We start from the raw sequence: 23,515 nt of genomic DNA, 5'->3' as shown, positions 1-23,515 counted from the left end.
GGGGGGCGGGATTATGTGTAGTAATGTGGTGGGGGGGCGGGATTGTGTGGTGATGTGGTAATGGGGTGGGGCGCAGGATTATCTGTGGTAATGTGGGGGGGCGGGATTATGTGTAGTAATGTGGTGGGGGGGCGGGATTATGTGTAGTAATGTGGTGGGGGTCGGGATTGTGTGGTGGGGGGGTGGTATTATTTGTGATGTGTTGGGGGGGCGGGATTATGTGTGGTGATTAGTGTTGAGCGATACCTTCCAATATTCAAAAGTATCGGATTGGATCGGCCGATATCCAAAAAATATCGGATATCGCCGATACCGATACCAATACAAGTCAATGGGACACAAATATCGGACGCTATCCTGGATGGTTCCCAGGGTCTGAAGGAGAGGAAACTCTCCTTCAGGCCCTGGGATCCATAGTCATGTAAAAAATAAAGAAAAAAAAAAAATATGGATATACTCACCCCTCCGACGGACCCTGGCTCTCAGAGGTGCAAGCGTCTGCCTCCGTTCCTAAGAATGCAGTGAGTGAAGGACCTGCGATGACGTCGCGGTCACACGACCAGTCACGCGACCAGTCACAAGACCGCGACGTCATCGCAGGTCCTACACTCACTGCATTCTTAGGAACGGAGGCTGCCGGTTGCACCGCTGAGGCCCAGGGTCCGTTGGAGGGGTGAGTATATTTTTTTTTTTTTTTATTCTTTATTTTTTACATGACTATGGATCCCAGGGCCTGAAGGAGAGTCTCCTCTCCTCCAGACCCTGGGAACCATACACACCACACACGCCGAAGATGACTGGGAAGTTATATGAACTTCCGATTCCGATATCACAAAAATATCGGAACTCGGTATCGGAATTCCGATACAGCGAATACCGGCCGATACCCGATATTTGCAGTATCGGAATGCTCAACACTAGTGGTGATGTGTTGAAGGTGCAGGATTGTGTGGTGATGTGGTGGGGGGGCGGGATTATGTTTAGTAATGTGGGGTGGGGGGGCAGGATTGTGTGGTGATGTGTTGGGGGGCGGGATTGTGTGTGGTGATGTGTTGAAGGGGCGGGACTGTGTGGTGATGTGGTGGGGGGCGGGACTTGTGAGGGGCGGGATTGTGTGTGGTGATGTGGTGCGGATTGTGTGTGGTAATATGGTGGGGCGGGATTGTGTGTGGTAATGGGGTGGGGGCAGGATTATGTGTGGTGATGTGGTGCCTCATATATATAGATATATAGATGTCTTTTTCTCCTCTTTCAGGTAACATCGGGGGCTTATCTACAGAATTACAGAATGCTGTAGATAAGCCCCTGATGACGGTGAGCTTACCTCACCATTGATTTTGGGGGTGACATGTTCCCTTTAATACTGAAACATGTATCATCAGATGCAAGCCGTCCCATATTATTGAATGCACAGGCCTAGTAGAATAGTTTTTCAGTTTCTCTGTCTGGCTCATAGAGGGAGGTTTCCTACATTTGCCCTAGATGCCTTTTCAAGGGGTTTTCTTAGAATAATTTTTGTAGGTCCCATGGACTTATGCTCTTTGAAAATAACAAACTCTGCAGTAACTCACCCTCCAACACTGCCTCTCAGCCTCTGCACTGGTTCTTGTTGACTGGCTGCAGCGATGATGAGACTACTGCAGCCAATCACTGTCATTGGCATCACCGCTGAGCCCAGTGTGGTTACAGCCAGTTGGATCTTTTATAAAAAAAAAAAAAAAAGTTCCTGGTTAAACCCTTTAAATTTAGATTGAAAAATGTCTGTCTTATTTTAGCCAAAGTTATGTTCGGAGCTATTCTTAGTTTTGATGTAGGTTATATAAGTATTTATCCTTCATTTTCCTCCTGTCATCAGTCTCCTCAGTGCAGTTGTACACAACTTAGTTGGAATTCCATCACGTGTTATAGATGCCTCCTGAAGACCTTAGTATGTCTACAAGGTCTACACTTAGTGTGATTTTAGCTAATCATGTTGCAATGTACTGTTTAATAGACCACTTCCAGAAGATGACCATATTGAAGGGGATTTCTTATCTGGAGCAGATGGCAGGCCAGGTAAGAGAGGATTTGGCTATTATAGTGCCACCTATATTTCTGTTTGTAAATGCTATATATACATATTCAGTAATACCAGTATCCATATTTTTGAACCCATCTAAAAAAAATTTGTAGGGATTATTTTTTATGCTGTTCTATAACTAAGGGCTCATATCCATCACTGTGGAAGAAAAGAGGTCCGATTTCAGTCCAGAAAAGTTGGACGAGTGTCATTCGATTTTCATGCCAATACAATGCGATTTGTAACACCTAGCATCCGATTTACATGCAAATATGATCCGATTGCAATGCAATAATAACATGAGCTTTTAAATAGGGTGATTACACATGGTTTTTCAAGGAAATATTCTGCTATATCTATTAGAGAGAGATTAGACAGCTATACAGATAGATAAAAAAATCTATGTAAATATGAATGAGATAAAATCAGTGCTTTTTGTGTGTAGTTTACTGTACATGTGTATTTTATTAAATAAATTATTTAAAAAAAAAAAATGGCGTGGGATCTCCCTACATTCTATTAACCAGCATAGGGACAGTGGACAGCTGAAGGTAGATGTTTATAGCCAGGGGGTAATACCTATGGGGCTTCCCAGGCTATTAATATCACCTCACTGCTGTATAGCTAGCATTTCCTTTCCCCAAAATTTGGCACTTAGCCCTGCTCTTCCCACTTACCCTGGTGCGGTAACAAGTGGGGTGATAGTGGGAGGGGGGGTTGATGTCACCCTTTGTATTGTCAGGTGACATCAAGCCCAGAGGTTAGTAATAGAGGGGTGTCTGTAAGGTGCCGCCATTGCTAACCGCATAGTGCTATTGTAAAAAAAATACACACCCAGAATAAAGTCCTTTCATTTGAAATAATGACACGGACTTCTTTAATTAATCTACATTTGCCAAAACCATGTATACTCGCCTCAACGCCCAATCCACTGAAGCCAATGTCTTCTGTAACAGAACTAAAATCATAAACAACCATATTCCTCACCTGTCAGCCGAGAAGATAATTAATTTGTCCCGCAACGCGTATAGCTCTGCTACATGTACCTCAAACTCCCTCCCTGTTGCATCTTCTTCCTTTATTTACTTTTTTTCAATGTTTATAAAAATGAAAATATGGAAAAAAAATTGATTAACCCCTTTCTGACCTCGGACAGGATAGTACGTCCGAGGTCAGATACTGCGCTTTGATGCAGGGCTCCGGCGGTGTGCCCGCATCAAAGCCGGGACATATCAGCTGTTTTGAACAGCTGACATGTGCCCGCAATAGCGGCGGGTGAAATCGCGATTCACCCGCCGCTATTAACTAGTTAAATGCCGCTGTCAAACGCAGACAGCGGCATTTAACCGGCGCTGCCGGGCGGACGGAAATGAGCGCATCGCTGACAATTGCTTCTGCATTCTAACCATAGAGGTCCTTGAGACCTCTGTGGTTACTGATCCCCGGTAGCTGTGAGCACCACCCTGTGGTCGACGCTCATAGCACACCTGCATTTCTGCTGCATAGCAGCGATCTGATGATCGCGTTGTGCCAGCTTCTAGTCTCCTATGGAGGCTATTGAAGCATGGCAAAAGTAAAAAAAAAAAAATATATAAAAGTTTAAATCACCCCCGTTTCGCCCCATTCAAAATAAATCAATAAAAAAAAAATCGAACCTACACATATTTGGTATCGCCGCGTTCAGAATCACCCAATCAATCAATAAAAAATAAAAAATAGCATTAAGCTGATCTCTAAACAGCGTAGCGAGAAAATTCAAAACGCCAGAATTACTTTTTTTTGGTCGCTGCGACATTGCATTAAAATGCAATAACGGGCGATCAAAAGAACGTATCTGCACCGAAATGGTATCATTAAAAACGCCAGCTCGGCACTCAAAAAATAAGCCCTCACCCGGCCCCAGATCATGAAAATTGGTGACGCTACGGGTATCGGAAAATGGCGCAGTTCTTTTTCTTTTTTTTTTTTAGCAAAGTTTGGAATTTTTTTTCACCACTTACATAAAAAATAACCTAGTCATGTTAGGTGTCTATGAACTCGTAATGACCTGGAGAATCATAATGTCCGGTCACTTTTAGCATTTAGTGAACCTTGTAAAAAAACAAACAAAAAACAAGTGTGGGACTGCACTTTTTTTGCAATTTCACCGCACTTGGAATTTTTTTCCTGTTTTCTAGTACACGACATGCTAAAACCAATGATGTCGTTCAAAAGTACAACTTGTTTCGCAACAAATAAACCCTCACATGGCCATATTGACAGAAAAATAAAAAAAAGTTATGGCTCTGGGAAGGAGGGGAGCGAAAAACGAACACGGAAAATCCCAAGGTCATGAAGGGGTTAATGGTAGGTAATTGTGGCCTGTTGTAATGGGTGTTAATTTTGTATGGAGCAGTGTTGATTAGGGCTGGACCTTAATTGCAGTAGTTAAGTTTAGCACTTGGGTGCATATATTTTACTTCCTAGCTGTGTTACATATAAAAAATCAAAAAGCCAAAACTATACATTAGTACAGCACCCCTCAGTTTTATAGTTGTGTGTTGCGTATGTCCACACGCATCTATTTATTGGCATTGCTGAGCGCATGTTCCCCGCTGAGGAAGCCTGCGATATGACCTGTTGTGAAACCCTCCAGGGTGAGGAGGGTGAGATAAGTTCTTTGCTGGTCTCCTCATTGTGCAACAGCGATGACCCCCCAATCTAGGCAGAGTAGGCTGAGCCTAATGCCTGTGCCAGTGACCCTGCGTGGCTGCCTACCCCATCTTATACATTTATATTATGGGGGATACAGTGAGGTGGAGTTTTTTGTGGATTTTCAGAAGACTTAACATAAATTTAGTGGTTCCACAAACCTATTTGTACTCTGAGCCCTTTTTATCTAGCCACCCTGATTCATTTTAAGCTAGAGCTTAGCATCCTGACAACCAGTCAGATATGTTACAATTTTGGGAGCGTCTTTTGAACATGGGGCCCATAATAAGATCTTACAGTTGTATTCAATTATATCCCCCTATACATTGGCAAAGCACACGTGTAATCCGTACCTAAAAAATGCCAGGATAACGCTGCAAAACGGGTGTTTTGAATGCAGCGTTATAAGTGCCAAGACAGCAGGTTTTGGGTGCCTGTGATCATAGCCTTAGTATAATTTTTGAGTTTTTGCCAGTTTGTTGGTAAAATCGCAAATTTGCTAATTTTTGTTTTTTTTTTATCAAACTTTGTCCTATAAGTTATTTTTAATTTTTATTTTTTCCAAAATCGGAATATAGTTTTAGGTCACTTCCACACACAAGCAGATTGTGGTGTTTTTTTGGTTGGTTGTTTGTTTGTTTTTTGGAGGGTGTAAAATTACAGCATGCAGTTATGGTTTCTATCCAGGTTATGGCACTCTCTGGGTATAAAAAAAAATGTCCACTAAAATCAATGTTGCTTATTGCGGCACATCAGTTTTTTTTGTACGTCTAGTGAGATTGTTTAAAAGCAATAATGTATTCAGTAACGGTGATGCATGCTTTGTCAGAACCTTTCCATTTGCCATGGCACATTGTGGCTTTGCCTTGTTTGGTACTCTCATCTGTTCTGTGGCACAGGAGAACAAATCGGAACACTTACTGTCTTTGACCATATAACCTGGCTTTCGGATAGGGTTGTTAAATGAATCGCCGGTCATCCATAATGAAGTTAGTTGTCGGCTGTTTAATAGCCTGGAGGCGTAGACAGGCCAACCACACTCCCGTGCACAGAAAAGTCGTTAATATGACCCTCCTGTGCACATAGAATATCGACTTTCTCGTGAGCTCATGTCCTGTATCCAGGATGAATATGTTACCCACCAATCTTACGTTTTGCTTTTTTGTTGGATGATTGGCGGCCTGTTTAAGCAACCTAACTATTGGCAAACAAATCTTCCTAGGATCGCTTGTTCCCAATGGTCATTGGAAATACATTCTTAAGCCTCTTTCACACGTACTTGTGGTGACAGTTTTCACACGTATCGGAGACACCGACACACGTAGACCCATTGAAATGAATTGGTCTGTGCACATGTCAGTGGGTTTCCATGGACCGTGTGTCCGTGTGCTCCACACGTAGATATGTCCATCTTTTTTACCGCACATGGAGAACACACATTGATGTCCTCCGTGTGACACGCATCGGCGAAGGAGCACTACAGTAAGCGCTGTTCCCCGGCGGCAGGTGCTGAAGATGGCTCTCATCATTCTCCCCTGCTCTGCTGGCGATCGGCGCGAGCAGAGGAGAATGATGAGTTATATTTAAAGTCTGAACGATGACAGCAAGTGGGGGGGCTTTTGGGACTCTTACTCCTATTATTCGACACCTGCTGCCGCTAATAACAGTGGCAGCAGGAGCAGATGATCGGGGTATTCCTCAGCTGGCGCCTGAAATATAACGAAATAAATGAATGAAAAACCCGACGTGGGTTCCCTCTATTTTCTTGAACCAACCAGGCAAAACTCACAGCTGGGGGCTGCAACCCTGTCGGCTTCAGCAAGGTTGGTTATCAAGAATAGAGGGGTCCCCACACTGTTTATTATTTAAATAAATATTTTTTTTTAAATACAGTGTGGGGTCCCCCCATTTCTGACAACCAGCCTTGCTAGAGCTCACAGCTGGGGGCTGGTATTCTCTCTCAGGCTGGTAAGGAACCATTGATATAGGCCCCCATCCAGCCTAAAAAGAGCAGCCTGCAGCTGCCCAGAGAAGGCGCATCTATTAGATTTCTGGCGCTTTGCCTGCCTCTTCCCATTTGCCCTGCAGCGGTGGCAAGTTGGGTTCATATTTGTGGGGTTGATGTCGCCTTTGTATTGTCAAGTGACATCAAGCCTATGGCTTAGTAATGGAGAGGCGTCTATTAGACACCTCTCCATTACTAATCCTATAGTTACATGGTAAATAAAGGCACAGCCAGAATAAAGTCTATTAATTGAAAAAATGACACAGACTCCTTTAATAATCTCAATGAAACCATACTTACGACCTCGCCTAATTCCACCGAAGCCCTCGATCTCTTGTAATAAAAGTAAAATAAAAAACAACAATATACCATACCTGTCCGTCGTTCTGTCCCACCGTCTGACGGTGCCAAGATGCGACCACCCAGGCTGAGAACCACTAGTGAATGAGATGCTGAGAGCGCAGCATCATTCACCAGCGGTGACATCATCGATGCCGGGCTGAACTGCGATGACCTCAGGACCGTGGGAAAATGCCAGTGATGATGCCACCTGCTGTCATCGTTCTGACTTTAATGTAACTCTCATTATTCTCCTCTGCTCGCGACGATTGCCGGCAGAGCAGGGAATAGTGATGAGACCCGCTGCCTGGGAATGTGTGCCGCAAGTATTGCACACACGGACATAGATATCTCCGGTACCGTTTTTCCAGTACTGGAAATATACGGACATGTGAAACCGACCTTAGGATATGTGCAGATGATGTCTTTCACACGCAGGCAAAGCCAATGCGTTTTCTAAGGAAGACTCTTCAGGACACGTCTACAATTTGGACCACCAGTGGTTTATCGCATTTTTGGGTCGTCTTTTATACTTGTGTTTTTCTGGTCCCTTTATTTTAAAAAAAAAACAAAAAAAAAACCCACTAGTGGTTCCTCAAGTGAAAAAGCTGGGAAACCACTCAAAAATATACTCTTCTTCTGTGCATCTTTTGAGCCTTCATATTGACTCTTACTGTAAGTAGAGATCATCTTCTGAGTGGAAGATGCCTGAAGAATGGTCAGCTCACTTCTGAAGCAGGTAGAAGGTGCTCCTGAGGCTGAACATATGCATAGCAAGCTAGTTTTACATACAAATGCCGATGTTTATTCTGAGTCCTTTTTCACACAGATTTAGTAGCAGACCCTGAAAAGTACATTGTGTGCACTGTGTACATACACTGTATCTGTCCAGTTATCCTGACTTGTCCAAATCCAGGAGAGCCTAAAGGTACCTTCACACTGAACGATATCGCTAGCGATCCGTGACGTTGCAGCGTCCTGGCTAGCGATATCGTTGAGTTTGACACGCAGCAGCGATCAGGATCCCGCTGTGCCATCGTTGGTCGGAGCAGAAAGTCCAGAACTTTATTTCGTCGCTGGATCTCCCGCAGACATCGCTGAATCGGCGTGTGTGACGCCGATTCAGCGATGTCTTCATTGGTAACCAGGGTAAACATCGGGTTACTAAGCGCAGGGCCGCGCTTAGTAACCCGATGTTTACCCTGGTTACCAGTGTAAATGTAAAAAAAACAAACACTACATACTTACATACCGGTGTCTGTTCCCCGGCGCTGTGCTTTCCTGCACTGTCAGCGCCGGCCAGCCGTAAAGCAGACTACAGCGGTGACGTCACCGCTGTGCTTTCCGGCCGGCGCTCACAGTCAGTGCAGGAAAGCACAGCGCCGGGGGACAGACACCGGAATGTAAGTATGTAGTGTTTGTTTTTTTTTTTACATTTACAATGGTAACCAGGGTAAACATCGGGTTACTAAGCGCGGCCCTGCGCTTAGTAACCTGATGTTTACCCGGGGACCGGCATCGTTGGTCGCTGGAGAGCTGTCTGTGTGACAGCTCCCCAGCGACCACACAGCGACGCTGCAGCGATCTAGATCGTTGTCTAGATCGCTGCAGCGGTGCTAAATGTGACGGTACCTTTAGGCTATGTTCACAAATTGCATTTTTGCTGCTTATTTTTCTGCAGCCAAAACCTGATCGTTGGCAGTAAAGCTGCAGACAAAGAGTGCGGTAGGTTTTTGCTGCTTTTCTTGCTGTGTGTGTTTTTTGTTTTTTTTGCTACATTTTTCAGGATATCAAAATTTAGCTTTGCTTCCACCTTACAAGCATGAACAATACAAGGTGTTAGGCCACCAATGCAAGGCATATGTGAAAAAAGGGCAAATTGATCAAATTATTTAGTGGAAGAAGATTTTTTTAAGTCAGTGTTTGCTTTCCCACATTGGTCAACCCTTGAGCTGGTCAGGCATTGTTCAGTTTCACACATTGGTAGGCATTTGTTTAGTTTTAAACCTTGGTTGGCCATTGAATTTCTCAGGCAATTGTTTACTTTAACACATCACTAATTTAACCCCTTAGTGACAATTTGGTACTTAATGACCAAGCCAATTTTTACAATTCTTAAGGTACCGTCACACTAAACGACATCGCTAGCGATCCGTGACGTTGCAGCGTCCTGGCTAGCGATATCGTTTAGTTTGACACGCAGCAGCGATCAGGATCCTGCTGTGATGTCGCTGGTCGCTGAATAAAGTCCAGAACTTTATTTGGTCGTCCGATCGCCGTGTATCGTTGTGTTTGACACCAAAAGCAACGATACCAGCGATGTTTTACACTGGTAACCAGGGTAAACATCGGGTTACCAAGCGCAGGGCCGCGCTTAGTAACCCGATGTTTACCCTGGTTACCAGCGTAAAAGTAAAAAAAACAAACAGTACATACTCACCCAGCGTCATACCTCCCCCAGCGTCTGCTTCCTGACACTGACTGAGCGCCGGCCCTAAAGTGAAAGTGAAAGCCGCTGTGCTGTTAGGGCCGGAGCTCAGTCAGTGTCAGGAAGCAGAAGCTGGGGGACGCTGGGTGAGTATGTACTGTTTGTTTTTTTTACTTTTACGCTGGTAACCAGGGTAAACATCGGGTTACTAAGCGCGGCCCTGCGCTTAGCAACCCGATGTTTACCCTGGTTACCCGGGGACCTCGGCATCGTTGGTCGCTGGAGAGCAGTCTGTGTGACAGCTCTCCATCGATCAAACAGCGACGCTGCAGCGATCGGCATCGTTGTCGCTATCGCTGCAGCGTCGCTTAATGTGACGGTACCTTTACCACTGTCACTTTATTAGGTTATAGCCCTAGAACGCTTCAACGTATCCCACTGATTCTGAGAGAGTTTTTTTCTTTCGTGACATATGGTACTTCATGTTAGTGGTAACATTTCTTCGATTATAACCATACAGGACATGCAAGCTTGCAACACAACGTCAAGGGTCCTCACGCTTTTGAGTCCTATTACTAAACTTAGTAGCAAAGCCACAAAAGAGGACTAAAAATCCTCCATATCTTGGACAGAATATCGACCAATACCTCACATATTTATATGTATTTTGTGCGCTTTATTTTTCAGGGTGCAGCCAAGCCCAGCTTGTTGGGTCCTGTATACAGGGGTGTTCACACTGGGATGCATTGAGAGACTGCTGGCCAAACCGCCTAATCGAATAGTATGAGCGTGACTAATAGGCTGAGGACCAGACACTATGCATTATCTACTGTACATGTGAACAGCGCCCTATACAGGCCTCTATTATGCAAATGTATACTAAGCAGTCACCCCCTCCATGAGTGGGTATGTGGTGAGTGGCTGCCTATTTAGTATTTTGCACGTGTTTTTCAACATCTTTGCTATATGGGTTGGCTGCATCCTGTAGTGTATGGCCATGTGCACACTCTGCGGCGTGCTCTGCAGGTTTATCCCGCAGCGGAATTGATAAATCTGCAGGGCAAAACCGCTGCGGTTATCCCTGCAGATTTATCGCGGTTAGTTCCGCGGTTTCTGCTGCGGGATTACTCCTGTACTATTGATGCTGCATATGCAGCAATATGCAGCATCAATAGTAATGATAAAAATAATAAAAATTGGCTATACTCACCCTCCGATGTCCGGATCTCCTCGGCGCTGCACCCGGCGGTCCGGTTCCAAAGATGCTGTGCCGAGAAGGACCTTCGTGACGTCACGGTCATGTGACCGCGGCGTCATCACGGTCATGTGACCGCGACGTCACCACAGGTCCTGCTCGCACAGCAAGCCGAAGACCGGACGGCCGCGGGCAGCGCTGTGAGGTGAGTATAACATCATTTTTTATTTTAATTCTTTTTTTTTTTTTACACTATTTATGGTTCCCAGGGCCTGGAGGAGAGTCTCCTCTCCTCCACCCCGGGTACCACCCGCACATTATCCGCTTACTTCCCGCAACGTGGGCACAGCCCCATGCGGGAAGTAAGCGGAACAATGCATTTCTATGGGTGCAGAATCGCTGCGATTCTGCACAAAGAAGTGACATGCTGCGGGTTTTAAACCGCACTGCGGTTTGCGGTTTCCATAGGGTTTACATGTTAATGTAGACGCTATGGAAACTGCTGCGGACCCGCAGCATCAAAATCGCCGCGGATCCGCGGTAAAAACCGCAAAGTGTGAACGTGGCCTATTTGTTCAGAGACCTGGGCAGGTAAGCTGTGCTGCCCTTTTTCAGCTGTATTTTACTGTAAAACGCATCTTTTAATTTGCATTAAAAAAAAATGCAATGTGTGAACCTAGCCGTAAGGTAGCAATTTATTGCTGAGTCCTAGATCCATGCATAGTCAATGACAAGTAGAATTTTAAGTCCCAGTTGAATCTCAAGTAATACAAAACATGGCTATAAAGTGATTATTTCTCTGTACATTGGTCTTAGAAATATTTCTGCTACTTACTCCTCCTATAATATGCGTCTTGTTTTGTGTCCCTTTATTGTCTGTGGACCCTGTGTGTCTGCTTTAGCTTGGGCATTTCCAGTGCTGGATCAGTCAGTTTACTGTACCCCTTACTCAGCATCTCATAACTCACGCAAGTATCTACCTCCTAGCTATATCTGCATGCTACTCTCTGTGCCTGCTGTATTAACTACCATCTGTGGTTTGTCCTTGTGTCTGCACCGTCCTGACTCACTTCCTTCTGAAGAAGGTAATGACAACGCATGACTTCACTCATACAGATCACATTGTGTAACCTACACATATTAATAGTATGTACAGTGGGTACGGAAAGTATTCAGACCCCTTTCAATTTTTCACTCTGTTTCATTGCAGCCATTTGGTAAATTCAAAGAAGTTTTGTTTTTTTCTCATTAGGCTATGTGCACACGTCAGGATTCTTTGCAGAAATTTCCTGAAAAAAACCCGACTTTTTCCACAGGAAATCCACATGCATTTTTCTCGCGTTTTTCTCGCATTTTTTGTGCGGATTTTGCGCGTTTTTTGCCGGAGCTTCCCAATGCATTAAATAACGGGAAGTCCGCAAAATTAATGAACATGCTGCGTTTTATACCGCGATGCATTTTTTTAGCGGAAAAAACGCAACATGTGCACAAAAATTGCGGATTGCCTTCTATTAATAGGATGCTTAATGGATGCGTTTTTTTTGCAGTTTTATCGCATTTTTATAGCGAAAAAAACACGAAAAATCTGGAACGTGTGCACACAGCCTAAATGTATGCTCTGCACCCCATCTTGCCTGAAAAGAAAACAAATGTAGTAATTTTTGTAAATTTATTTAAAAAAGAAAAACTGAAATATCACATGGTCATAAATATTCAGACCCTTTGTTCAGTATTGAGTAGAAGCACGCTTTTGAGCTTAGTACAGCCATGAGTCTTCTTGGGACTGATGTAACAAGTTTTTCACACCTGGATTTGGGGATTCTCTGCCATTCTTCCTTGTAGATCCTCTCCAGTTCCGTCAGGTTGGGTGGTGAACGTTGGTGGACAGCCATTTTTAGGTCTCTCCAGAGATGCTCAATTGTGTTTAGGTCAGGGCTCTGGCTGGGCCAGTCAAGAATGGTCAGAGTTGTTCTGAAGCCACTCCTTTGTTATTTTAGCTGTGTGCTTAGGGTTATTGTCTTGTTGGAAGGTGAGCCTTCAGCCAAGGCTGAGGTCCAGAGCGCTTTGGAAGAGGTTTTCATCCAGGATATCTCTGTACTTGACCACATTCATATTTCCTTCAATGACAACCAGTCGTCCTGTCCCTGCAGCTGAAAAACACTCCCATAGCATGATGCTGCCACCACCATGTTTCATTGTTGGGATTGTATTGGCCAGGTGCTGAGCAGTGCCTGGTTTTCTCCACACATACCGCTTAGAATTATCACCAAAAAGGCGTATCTTCGTCTCATCAGACCAGGGAATCTTATTTCTCAGTCTGGGAGGCCTTCATTTGTTTTTTAGCAAACTCTATGCGGGCTTTCATATGCCTTACTCTGAGGTGGCTCTTCCGTAGGGCCGCTCTGCTATAAAGGCCCGACTGGTGGAGGGCTGCAGTGATAGTTGACTTTGTGGACCTTTCTCCCATCTCCATACTGCATCTCTGGAGCTCAGCCACAGTGATCTTGGGGTTTTTCTTTACCGCTCTCACCAAGGCTCTTCTCCCATGATTGCTCAGTTTGGCTGGACGGCCAGGTCTAGGAAGACTTCTGGTGGTCCCAATATTCTTCCATTTAGGGTATGTGCACACGTTCAGGAATTTTCTTGTTTTTTTCGCGATAAAACCGCTATAAAAACGTATAAACGCATACATATGCATCCTATCATTTAGAATGCATTCCGCAATTTTTGTGCACATGATGCATTTTTTCCGCCAAAAAAACGCATTGCTGGGGAAAAGAAGCATCATGTTCATTATTTTTGCGGATTTTATGCGGATTTCCCATTGTTTTGGAGTGTCCGGAAAAAAACGCAAAAAATACGCAAAAAAAACCCGCGCAAAATTGCGCAAAAAACGCATGCAGAATTCCTGCGGAAAACCTCAGGTTTATCTCAGGAAAATTCTGCATGCGTTCTGGACGTGTGCACATACCCTCAAGGACAATGGATGCCACTGTGCTCTTAGGAACCTTCAGAACTGCAGAAATTCTGTTGAAACCTTGGCCAGATCTGTGCCTAGCCACAATTCTATCTCTTGGCCAGTTCCTTTGACCTCATGATTCTCATTTGGTCTGACATGCACTGTGAGATGTGAGGTCTTATATAGACAGGTGGGTGCCTTTCCAAATCAAGTCCTATCAGTTTAATTAAATACAGCCTCCAATGAAGGAGTAGAACCATCGCAAGGAGGATCACAAGGAAATGGACAGCATGTGACTTAAATATGAGTGTATGAGAAAAGGGTCTGAATAGTTATGACCATGTGATATTTCAGTTTTTCTATTTTAATAAATTTGCAAAAATTTCTACATTTCTGTTTTTTTCAGTCAAGATGGGGTGCACAGTGTACATTAATGAGAAGAAAAAACTTTTTTGAATTTACCAAATGGCAGCAACGAAACAAAGAGGGAAAATTTTAAGTGTCTGAATACTTTCCGTACCCACTGTACATGTGGATAGGAGACTGTTGGCACTAATAGATTACAGCTAAACATTTGACTCTCTAAGGATATGCGACAGAGAACTCCAATTATGGACAGTATTGTATTCAGCCTCTGACAATCTTATGCTACGTTCACATTAGCGTTGTGCAGCGCAGCGTCGGGCGCAGCTGCGGCGACGCATGCGACATGCGCCCCTATATTTAACATGGGGGCGCATGGACATGAGTTGTCTTGCATTTTTTGATGCTTGCGTCTTTTTTGACGCAAGCGTCAGGGCGCAGAGGACGCAGCAAGTTGCATTTTTTTGGCGTCCAAAAACACAACGCATGCGTCGCAAAACGCAGCGTTATGCATGCGTTTGGCATGCGTTGTGTATGCGTTGTGCGTTGCGCCGCCGACGCTGCGCTGCACAACGCAAATGTGAACGTAGCATTATGGCTTGGGGTGAGCTGTACCTTAGCATGCGTCTGATTTCATATTCTGGCTGTATCTAGAATACTCCTGGAATACGTCACTTTACAAAGACATCGGGGAGTAGGTGCCAGAATGCCTAATGCTCTGTAGTATGGAGCCGTAGGGATGGAGCGTGCCTTTCCATAGAGCTTCTGTGCGTGCACACTGCATTATATCTTTACATTTAGTCTATATTTCCATATAGGGCCCCATTCAATTAACACAGGCCAAAGGTGTCCTTTTGGTCACTGTTGGGTCAGTATGCGTTGGATACCTTTCTTTTACAGTATAGGAAAGCATAGCAGACTGTGATCTGGCTAATAAACTCCTGGGGTCCTCCCGGCCTTTATCTACAAGTGACCACTCATGTGCCCTACTGTCGTCATGCCTCAGGGCTAAGCAATGGTGCAAGTACAGTATGGTATTGGCTGCGGCGTCCACTGACTTCACTGGATTGCTAGGGCAAAAAGGTGAGTACTTTATTTATTTTTTTAATTTTATATTTTTTTTTACTTTTTATCAACTGTTGGGTTGACCCATGTTATATATTACAAGAATGCAATTTAGCATTTGCTGAAATGATGTTTCATAAGCATCTTCTCTTAAGGCAATGTCAAGACCACTGCATGCCAATAGCAATCGCAGATAACAGACTTCATGGTTTTTCATGCTATTATTTTCTGCGAGAAGCGCTCCCATCCCACCTTTATTACTCATGCTCTCCCACGTTGTGATGCACACATTTATGTAAACAATGAGAGTTTTCAGAACTTGTACCTGACACTTCTGCTTATATCACTGTGGGCATTTTCTTCTTATTAGTACCGAGTCCAGAGGAAATAAATGGCAGTAGAAAAGCAAAGAAGAAACTCATGGCTCCCAACCTAAGCTTAACTCTGGATCGTGGCGAAGGCTCCATCTTATCTGAAGACTTGGATGAAAGTGGAGATTTGGATTTAGATGATCTAGATACACCTTCTGAAAACAGCAATGAATTTGAATGGGAAGGTAATGGATTTATTTCATGCTGTGTATTTAGTATGATTTACATGCAATTATTTTAGCGCTCGTAGTGACCTGGTCGATAGTATTCCCCATGTCTGAGATAAGCCATTCCTGTAGCGGACATGCAGTATATAATGACTTTTAGATGCCAGAGGCGCTTAACTCATGAGCTACATGGCTTACGGGGACCTTGAATACATAGAGCTGGATTAGTGCTAATCCTCTAAAGGCAGCTTGCTTGTAGAGAAGTGTTTTTTTCCCCAGATGCAACAGTTATAACCTGTAAAGCCAAATGTCATGGTTTTGTTTGTCTGTGTCTACATCTAACCACAAGAAATGATTTTGGTCTTGTTCCTGCACTCTGCTGGTTTTCGCTAATGGACTTTTTTTTTTCTTTCCATGCTTGCTGAAGGGGTGGGCTCTTCTTGGTGAGATGCAAGAGCTGTATTGTTTGCTCTGAGCCCGTCCGCTCCAGCTGCTGCGCCCCTCCGCTACAGCTGCTGCGCCCCTCCTCATGCAGTCCCAGACACACTGAGGAAAGAAACTTCACCTGCACACCCCTCCTCCCTCTTACCTCCTTGTCCACAGCAGACAGACTTTTTATAAAATAAGGAAGTTTCTGAACTCTTAGGGTAGGTTCACACATCGTTTCTTTTCTGGCAGATTCTTCCTGGAACCTACCAGAAAAAACGCTAATAAAATGCCAAAATAATGAACATAAGCACAGCAATGTCAAAATGAATTGCTGTACATATGTTTCATCTATTCTCTCTTCTTTTAACCACTTCAGGCTTTAAAAGAAGTAATCTGACAATTCTTTAGGTGGCTTCACTGTCTTGTGTATGAAAAAAAGATGTGAAAGAAGTCTCTTCAATAACTATAGGGGTATGCTGGCATCTAAAAGACATTGTGTGAACATACCCTTAAAGTAAACTTGCCGACTTATTAAGTTTGGGAGAGATTCTGCACAGGAAGGTATTAATGACTTCTGAAGATAAAAGTAGGTACGTTTCAGGCTACTAGATAGAACAGATGCAGGTTACGGTCTCCATGGCCTATCACCTATTCATCTGTGGTGACGAGCAAATGTTTTTTAGCCAAACCTAATCTATCCGCTTCATAATGAGATGTGTTGAAACACTCTGCTTTTCTGTAAGGGTATGTTCACACATTGCTGGGGATTGCTTTCCACAACAAATCTGTAAGTATTCTTCTCAGGGAAGTTGTCAGCAGACGAGCACCAAATTGTTCTGGTCTTGCAGAAAATGTCACTATGGTCCCGTTCCGTCCCATTTGGCAGCTGCAGCTTCTGATTGGCTGTAGTCATGTAGGCATTAAGGTGGTACAGCCTGGTGGTTCCATAGTTCACATTGTTAATGGTCAATGGTGATTGATGATATTGCATTCTGGCTATTTTTTGTTCATTCATAAGAATACGTGTACTATACAGTTGTGCTTGACATTACTGGCACCCTTGATTATTCGTAATTATAGGCCAATATTTCAGAAATAATTGATTTACACACTGTGTATTAGATTATTTTAAACATTGTCCTATCATCATACATGCAGTCACTTCAAAAATAAAAATAAAAAAGCTTAGTACATGGCATGGATGGGATTTAAGGCATCCTTCACTTACACGTAGTTGCACAAGCTTTGGCAACAATGCCTGCCTCTGTAAGCCCCTTATTCATTTCTGCAGATATTTTTTTTCACTGCATTTCTCAAGGTCCTAAATATTTGCAGAAGTTATTTTCCAAATAGTAGATTTCAGCTCTCTAAGATGTCCAGGATAAAACAGTCCATTTTTTTTATTTTCTAATCATTTTGTGCTTTTGCTTGTGTGCTTTTGTCATTTTTCTTTTGTAGGGCCCACTTTGTTCCACTCCAACCTAATGTCTGCTACTTGGGTGCACAGGGCAATAAAATGCTGTGATGATTCTCGGATTTCATTGTTCCTGTAACACATTCAAGGCCTCCGGTTCCGGATGCAATAAGGCAGCCTCACAACATTATGGATCCTCCACCATGTTTCACTATATGCAGTGTGCACTTTTCTTATAGGCTTTATTTTATTGCCTGTAAACATAGCAATCTTTAGGTTAGTGTTATCTGTCCATAGAATATTTTCCCAAAAGTATTGTCATTTTTCTTTGTGTCTAGGCAGAGTTCTGTCTGGCATCCATTCGCACATACAGGTGGATGTTACTCAGTGAGCTGCGTAGAATACAGTTTGAAACCATCACTCCAGATCAACCTGAAGTTCTTTGAATGTTGTACATGGTTTCTTTGCCTCATTTCAAACAAATGTTGGGTTCCACCATCAAACTTTCTCTTTCTTCCACATCCTAGAAAGTTCTTGACATTTCCGTGAGTAGCAAGCTTCATAACATTTTGAGATATTGAAGCTAGTGTTCAAAAGCCTGCACATACTACACAATTAGCAGTGTTAAGTGTCCCCCGACTGTCAACATGCTTGGCAGTTATTCAATAGCTTATTTTACACAGACCGACTCCATTTCTGATGTGCTCTGAATGATCTGTAGTAGATTGTTCAGTGCACATCAGCTGCAATTGTTCGACAGTGTTTACACCTATTTACACGGGATGATGCGCTGCCAAGAATGATGATCTTTTGTGCAATATCATTTCACTCGAAAGAGTGTTTTGCTCATTCATTGGGTGATGGGCATCTTGTTCAGACTGCACAATTATCGTAAAAGGAGCATTCCTAAGAACGTTCAGTGTGCGTTTGAAGTCAGCAAATGTGCATTGTAAACAGATCTATAGGCCCCAATTCATCAAAACAACTTCACCAGAATTTTGGCATAAATTGCTTTTGAAAAGATGCTACATTTCTAAGTATCTTGGAGTTGCGTAAAACTTTTGTGACTTTTGGTGTTTTCGCACAAGTTTATCCCAGCTCTGCTAAAATATAGAAGAGATGGGAGGTGGCGCAGTAGGGGTGTGATACCATAGCTCATCTAACGCATGACAGGCTGTGGCATTCCTTACCCAAGAAATCTTACCCCAATTAGTTAGAGACTAGAGTAAGATTTCTGACGCACAACACTGGCTAGGCACTCCTGATTCGTTAAGAAGCGCACGCCTTCTCTGCCAGAGAAAATTGGTGGTCATTATGAATTGGTGCCAATCGTTTAACCAGCAAGCACTTGATCTTGCTGAGGAACAGCTGATTAATTTGCAAAACCACACCGCGAATTTCAGCTTTTCCTTTGCAAAATCAAACAGCAGTATTTGGCCTCTCCATCTGGCCGTACCCTAACCAGATTGGGAGGTGAGTCTAATTTGTAGTTAGTTACGGATTAGCCCAATAATGTCTTTTGTTTCAAACTGATCTGCTCATGCCATTTACCCTTCAGCGCAAAATGACCTACAAGTATGTCAGCACTGCGGTCAGAATCCGAGCTCCCTCCACACGCTGCCGATGTCGGCTGTTTACATAGCTGTCATCTGTCTAAGGGTAAGTTCACACAGGGCATTTTTGGTGCGTTTAGTTATGCTAATTTTCAGCTGCTTTTTACAGTACAAGCAAAGCCTATGAGATTTCAGAAATTATATGCACACACATTGGGTTTTTGTGTGATCAGTATTTTGTGCTTTGCAGCGTTTTTTTGACATAGGGCATGTCACTTCTTTCAGCGTTTTTCCAGCATTTTCCACCCATTGACTTGAATGGATGGTGAAAAAATGCTGCAAATACGCAGGTTGACTTTTCTTGCAGCATATTTGCTGCAGAAAAGTCAAGAACAGCCAGATGTGACATCACACTCAGCTCTGCTACATCTAGATGGCAGGCTGCATGATGCGTCCATGCAGCCTGTCATCCAGCAGAGCGGACCCGATCCCCATTCACTTGAATGGGGGGCCCAACATTGCAGTGTTTGACACGCTGTCATATGCATGCCAGCGTGGTAAACACCGCTTCTGATTGGCGGGGAGATCATCCCTGCCAGTGAGAGAGCCGCTCTTCCCACGCTGTCAGAAGACAGCAGGAGCGCTCAGCTGTGATCGGAGGTGTAAACTTCACCTCCAATCACTGGTGTCAGCTGATGGGACTACTGATCCCATCATCTGACACCTACAGCCGCTAATTACAGTGACATCCGGAGCGGTTGATGGGAGTTTTCATCTGCTGCTCCTGTGCTATAAATAATTAAAAAAAGACCGCGTGGGTTCCCCGAATTTTTGACAACCAGCTTTGCTAAAGCTCACAGCTGGGGGCTGATGCTCTCAGGCTGGTAAGGAGCCATTGATGTAGGCCCCCCAGCCTAAAAATAGCAGCCCACAGCTGCCCAGAGAAGTCGCATCTATTAGATGTGCCAATTCTGAGGCTTTGTCCGCCTCTTCCCACTTGCCCTGTAGAGGTGCCAAGCGGGGTAATGAGGGGTTAATGTCACCTTCTTATTGTAAGGTGACACTAAGTCGGCATAGTAATGGAGAGGTGTCAGTAAGACACCTATCCATTACTAATCCTATAGCAGTTAAAGGGTTAAATAAACACACATGCAGAAAAAAGTATTTTAATGAAATAAAACACCACACAGTTTTGACCATCTTTTTATTGTTCTGCCATTCCAAAGCGAAGCCATCAATCTTCTGTAATAAAAATTAAAATGAAAAAAGCAAAGCATACTTCCTGATCCGTCACAGTCCAATATAACGAGTGTCCCACTCACTATCTGGGGGAGATAAAGCTTACAACCAGGAGCGCTGCTAATGTGGCCGCTCCTGGCTGTAAGCAACTGGGGAATGAATGAGACGGAGCAGGCTCAGGAACCAGCGGTGACGTCACCGAGCCTGCGCTCCCTCACAGCCTGACCTGAGGTAACTTCCCCACCGTGGGAAAATGCCGGGGAAGAGGATACCGCAGGTAATCTATCTATTCTATCTATTCATTCTATCTATCTACAGGAAGTTGTTTTTTTTTCTGTGTGCACTCCACTTTATTGGCATGCACAAAGAGAGAAAAAAATGCACCTAAACCTGCGTTTTTAGCGCAGCTTCTTTCCTGCTAAGATGATCAGGTTTTTCCGCAGATAAAAAACACAGCAAAAACGCCCTGTGTGAACTTACCCTAACAGCGATTGGCCCTCTGGTACTGTTAACCATTTAGATGGCTTAATCTCTGACAGAAAATAAAGGATTCAGCAAATAATGCTGTATGCTGCCCAGTAGTGATATAAATTACAATATTTGGCAGGTAACGTTGCCTTTATTTGAGTCCACAGAATGACGACATCCTTGATAAATTGTCAACCTGCTCAATCCTGAGTGCATTCTCTTCTGGTGCCGTCTCCCACCTTCTAGGTGAAAGCTTGCCTAACATTCACCATTTTCTACTGTACCATCTGAGCACCACCTAATCTCTGACAGAGGCATTTAATGGAGCTGTTGCGCATGTATGTTACCATGGCAGCCAGTGGCCTACCGAAGACCCCTGTCCCCCCCCCCCCCCCCCCCATAAGAGACTGAGATTTACAACGTGTACTGCACTACTGTGGTATTGCAGCTTCAGGTCCTCTGACAGGTTAAAATCTAGTTAGGTGGCTAAGAACAGAAACTAGTAGAATATTATGCTTTGCCATTCCTCCTTGCAGGTCCTCTCCAGTTCCATCAGGTTGGATGTGAACGTTGGAGGACATCCATTTTGAGGTCTCTCCAGAGATGCTCAATTGGGTTTAGGTCCGGGCTCTGGCTGGGCTAGTCAAGGATGGTCACAGAGTTGTTCTGAAGCCATGCCTTTGTCATTGTCTTGTTGGAAGGTGATGAGGTCCAGAGCACCCTGGAAGAGGTTTTCATTCAGGATATCTCTGTACTTGGCCGCATTCATGTTTCCTTCAATGACAACCAGTCTTCCTGTCCCTGCAGCTGAAAAACACCCCCATAGCATGATGCTGTCACCACCATGTTTCACTGTTGGGATTGTATCGGGCAGGTGATGAGCAGTGCCTGGTTTTCTCCACACATATTGCTTAGAATTATCACCAAAAAGGTCTATCTTCATCTTATGAGACCACAGAATCTGATTTATCATAGTCTGGGAGTCCTTCATATGTGTGTGTTGTTTTTTTTTTTTTTTAAGCAATGTCTTTCGTATGTCTTTCACTGAGGAGAGGCTTCCGTCGGGCCACTCAGCCATAAAGGCCTGACTGGTGGAGGGCTGCAGTGATAGTTGACTTTGTGGAACTTTTTCCCATCTCCCTACTGCATCACTGGAGCTCAACCACAGTGATCTTGGGGTTCTTCTTTATCTCTCTCACAAAGGCTCTTCTCCCACGATTGCTCAGTTTGGCTGGACGGCCAGGTCTAGGAAGACTTCTGGTGGTCCTAAACTTCTTCCATATGAGGATTATGGAGGCCACTGTGCTCTAAGGAACCTTGAGTACTGCAGAAATTCTGTTGTAACCTTGGCCAGATCTGTGCCTTGCCACAAATTCTGTCTCTTGGCCAGTTCCCTTGCCCTCATGATTCTCATTTGGTCTGACATGCACTGTGAGGTCTTATATAGACAGGTGTGCGCCTTTCCAAATCAAGTCCTATCAGTTTAATTAAACACAGCTGGACTCCAATGAAGGAGTACAACCATCTCAAGGAGGACCACAAGGAAATGGACAGCATGTGACTTACCGTAAATGAGTGTCTGAGCAAAGTGTCCTCGCCAACCGTTACACCGATGCCTCTACCTTGTGCCAGTCATTACACTGGCTACCCATCCAATCCAGAATCCAGTACAAAACTACTACCCTCATCCACAAAGCACTCCATGGCTCAGCACCACCCTACATCTCCTCTCTGGTCTCAGTCTACCAACCTACCCGTGCCCTCCGCTCCGCTAATGACGTCAGGTTAGCATCCTCAATAATCAGAACCTCCCACTCCCGTCTCCAAGACTTTACACGTGCGGCGCCGATTCTTAGGAATGCACTACCTAGGTTAATACAATTAATCCCCAATCCCCACAGTTTTAAGCGTGCACTAAAAACTCATTTGTTCAGATTGGCCTACCGCCTCAACGCATTAACCTAATTATCCCTGTGTGGCCTATTAATAAAAAACAACATAATCACGTTCCTCCATCATGTTCTCATACACTTTATGCAGTTAATAGCCTCTGTGTCTGTACTGTTACATACTTAGGCAGTTAACTGGTTCATGCAGCTTTACATGAACACCCGAGCCTTACACTATGGCTGGTCCAAATAACTAAAGCAATTGTTACCATCCACCTCTTGTGTCTCCCCTTTTCCTCATAGATTGTAAGCTTGCGAGCAGCAGGGCCCTCATTCCTCCTGGTATCTGTTTTGAACTGTGATTTCTGTTATGCTGTAATGTCTGTTGTCTGTATAAGTCCCCTCTATAAGTTGTAAAGCGCTGCGGAATATGTTGGCGCTATATAAATAAAATTATTATTATTATTATTATTAAAGGGTCTGTATACTTATTATTAAATTTGCCAAAATTTCTACATTTCTGTGTTGTTTTTTTTTTCTAGTCAAGATGGGGTGCAGAGTGTACATTAATGAGAAAAAAATGAACTTTTTTGAATTTACCAAATGGCTGCAATGAAACAGAGTGAAAAATTATAAGGCGTCTGAGTACTTTCCGTACCCACTGTATGTTTGCATTATACCCATTCCCATTGTCTGTCATTAAAAATAAAGACATTACAGAAAAAAACAAACCTATTTGTTATCACTATATCCGTTATAGTCCAGTCTATCAAATTATCCGATGAAACAAACACCATGAAGAGAAAAAAACATCTACATGCCAGAATTGAGGTGTTTTTTGACACCTCGTCTACCTAAATAAAATGCATTGTATGTGACCC

The 23,515-nt window shown here is 43.8% G+C and overlaps 1 protein-coding gene across 2 annotated transcripts in view; it reads left to right on the top strand.

Annotated features, from left to right (window-relative positions):
• Positions 1–23,515, top strand: part of BNIP2 (BCL2 interacting protein 2) — a 61,676-nt gene that overhangs the window by 14,054 nt on the left and 24,107 nt on the right. For both annotated transcript variants that reach the window (XM_077263928.1, XM_077263929.1), the window contains exons 3-4: positions 1,994–2,055; positions 15,475–15,660. In XM_077263928.1, the coding sequence (XP_077120043.1) occupies positions 1,994–2,055; positions 15,475–15,660 (248 nt within the window). The remainder of the gene's footprint in view (positions 1–1,993; positions 2,056–15,474; positions 15,661–23,515) is intronic.

This window comes from Ranitomeya variabilis, chromosome 5 (genome assembly GCF_051348905.1).
Source record: "Ranitomeya variabilis isolate aRanVar5 chromosome 5, aRanVar5.hap1, whole genome shotgun sequence".
NCBI lineage: Eukaryota > Metazoa > Chordata > Amphibia > Anura > Dendrobatidae > Ranitomeya > Ranitomeya variabilis.
This window is presented reverse-complemented; position numbering and strand designations above follow the sequence as displayed.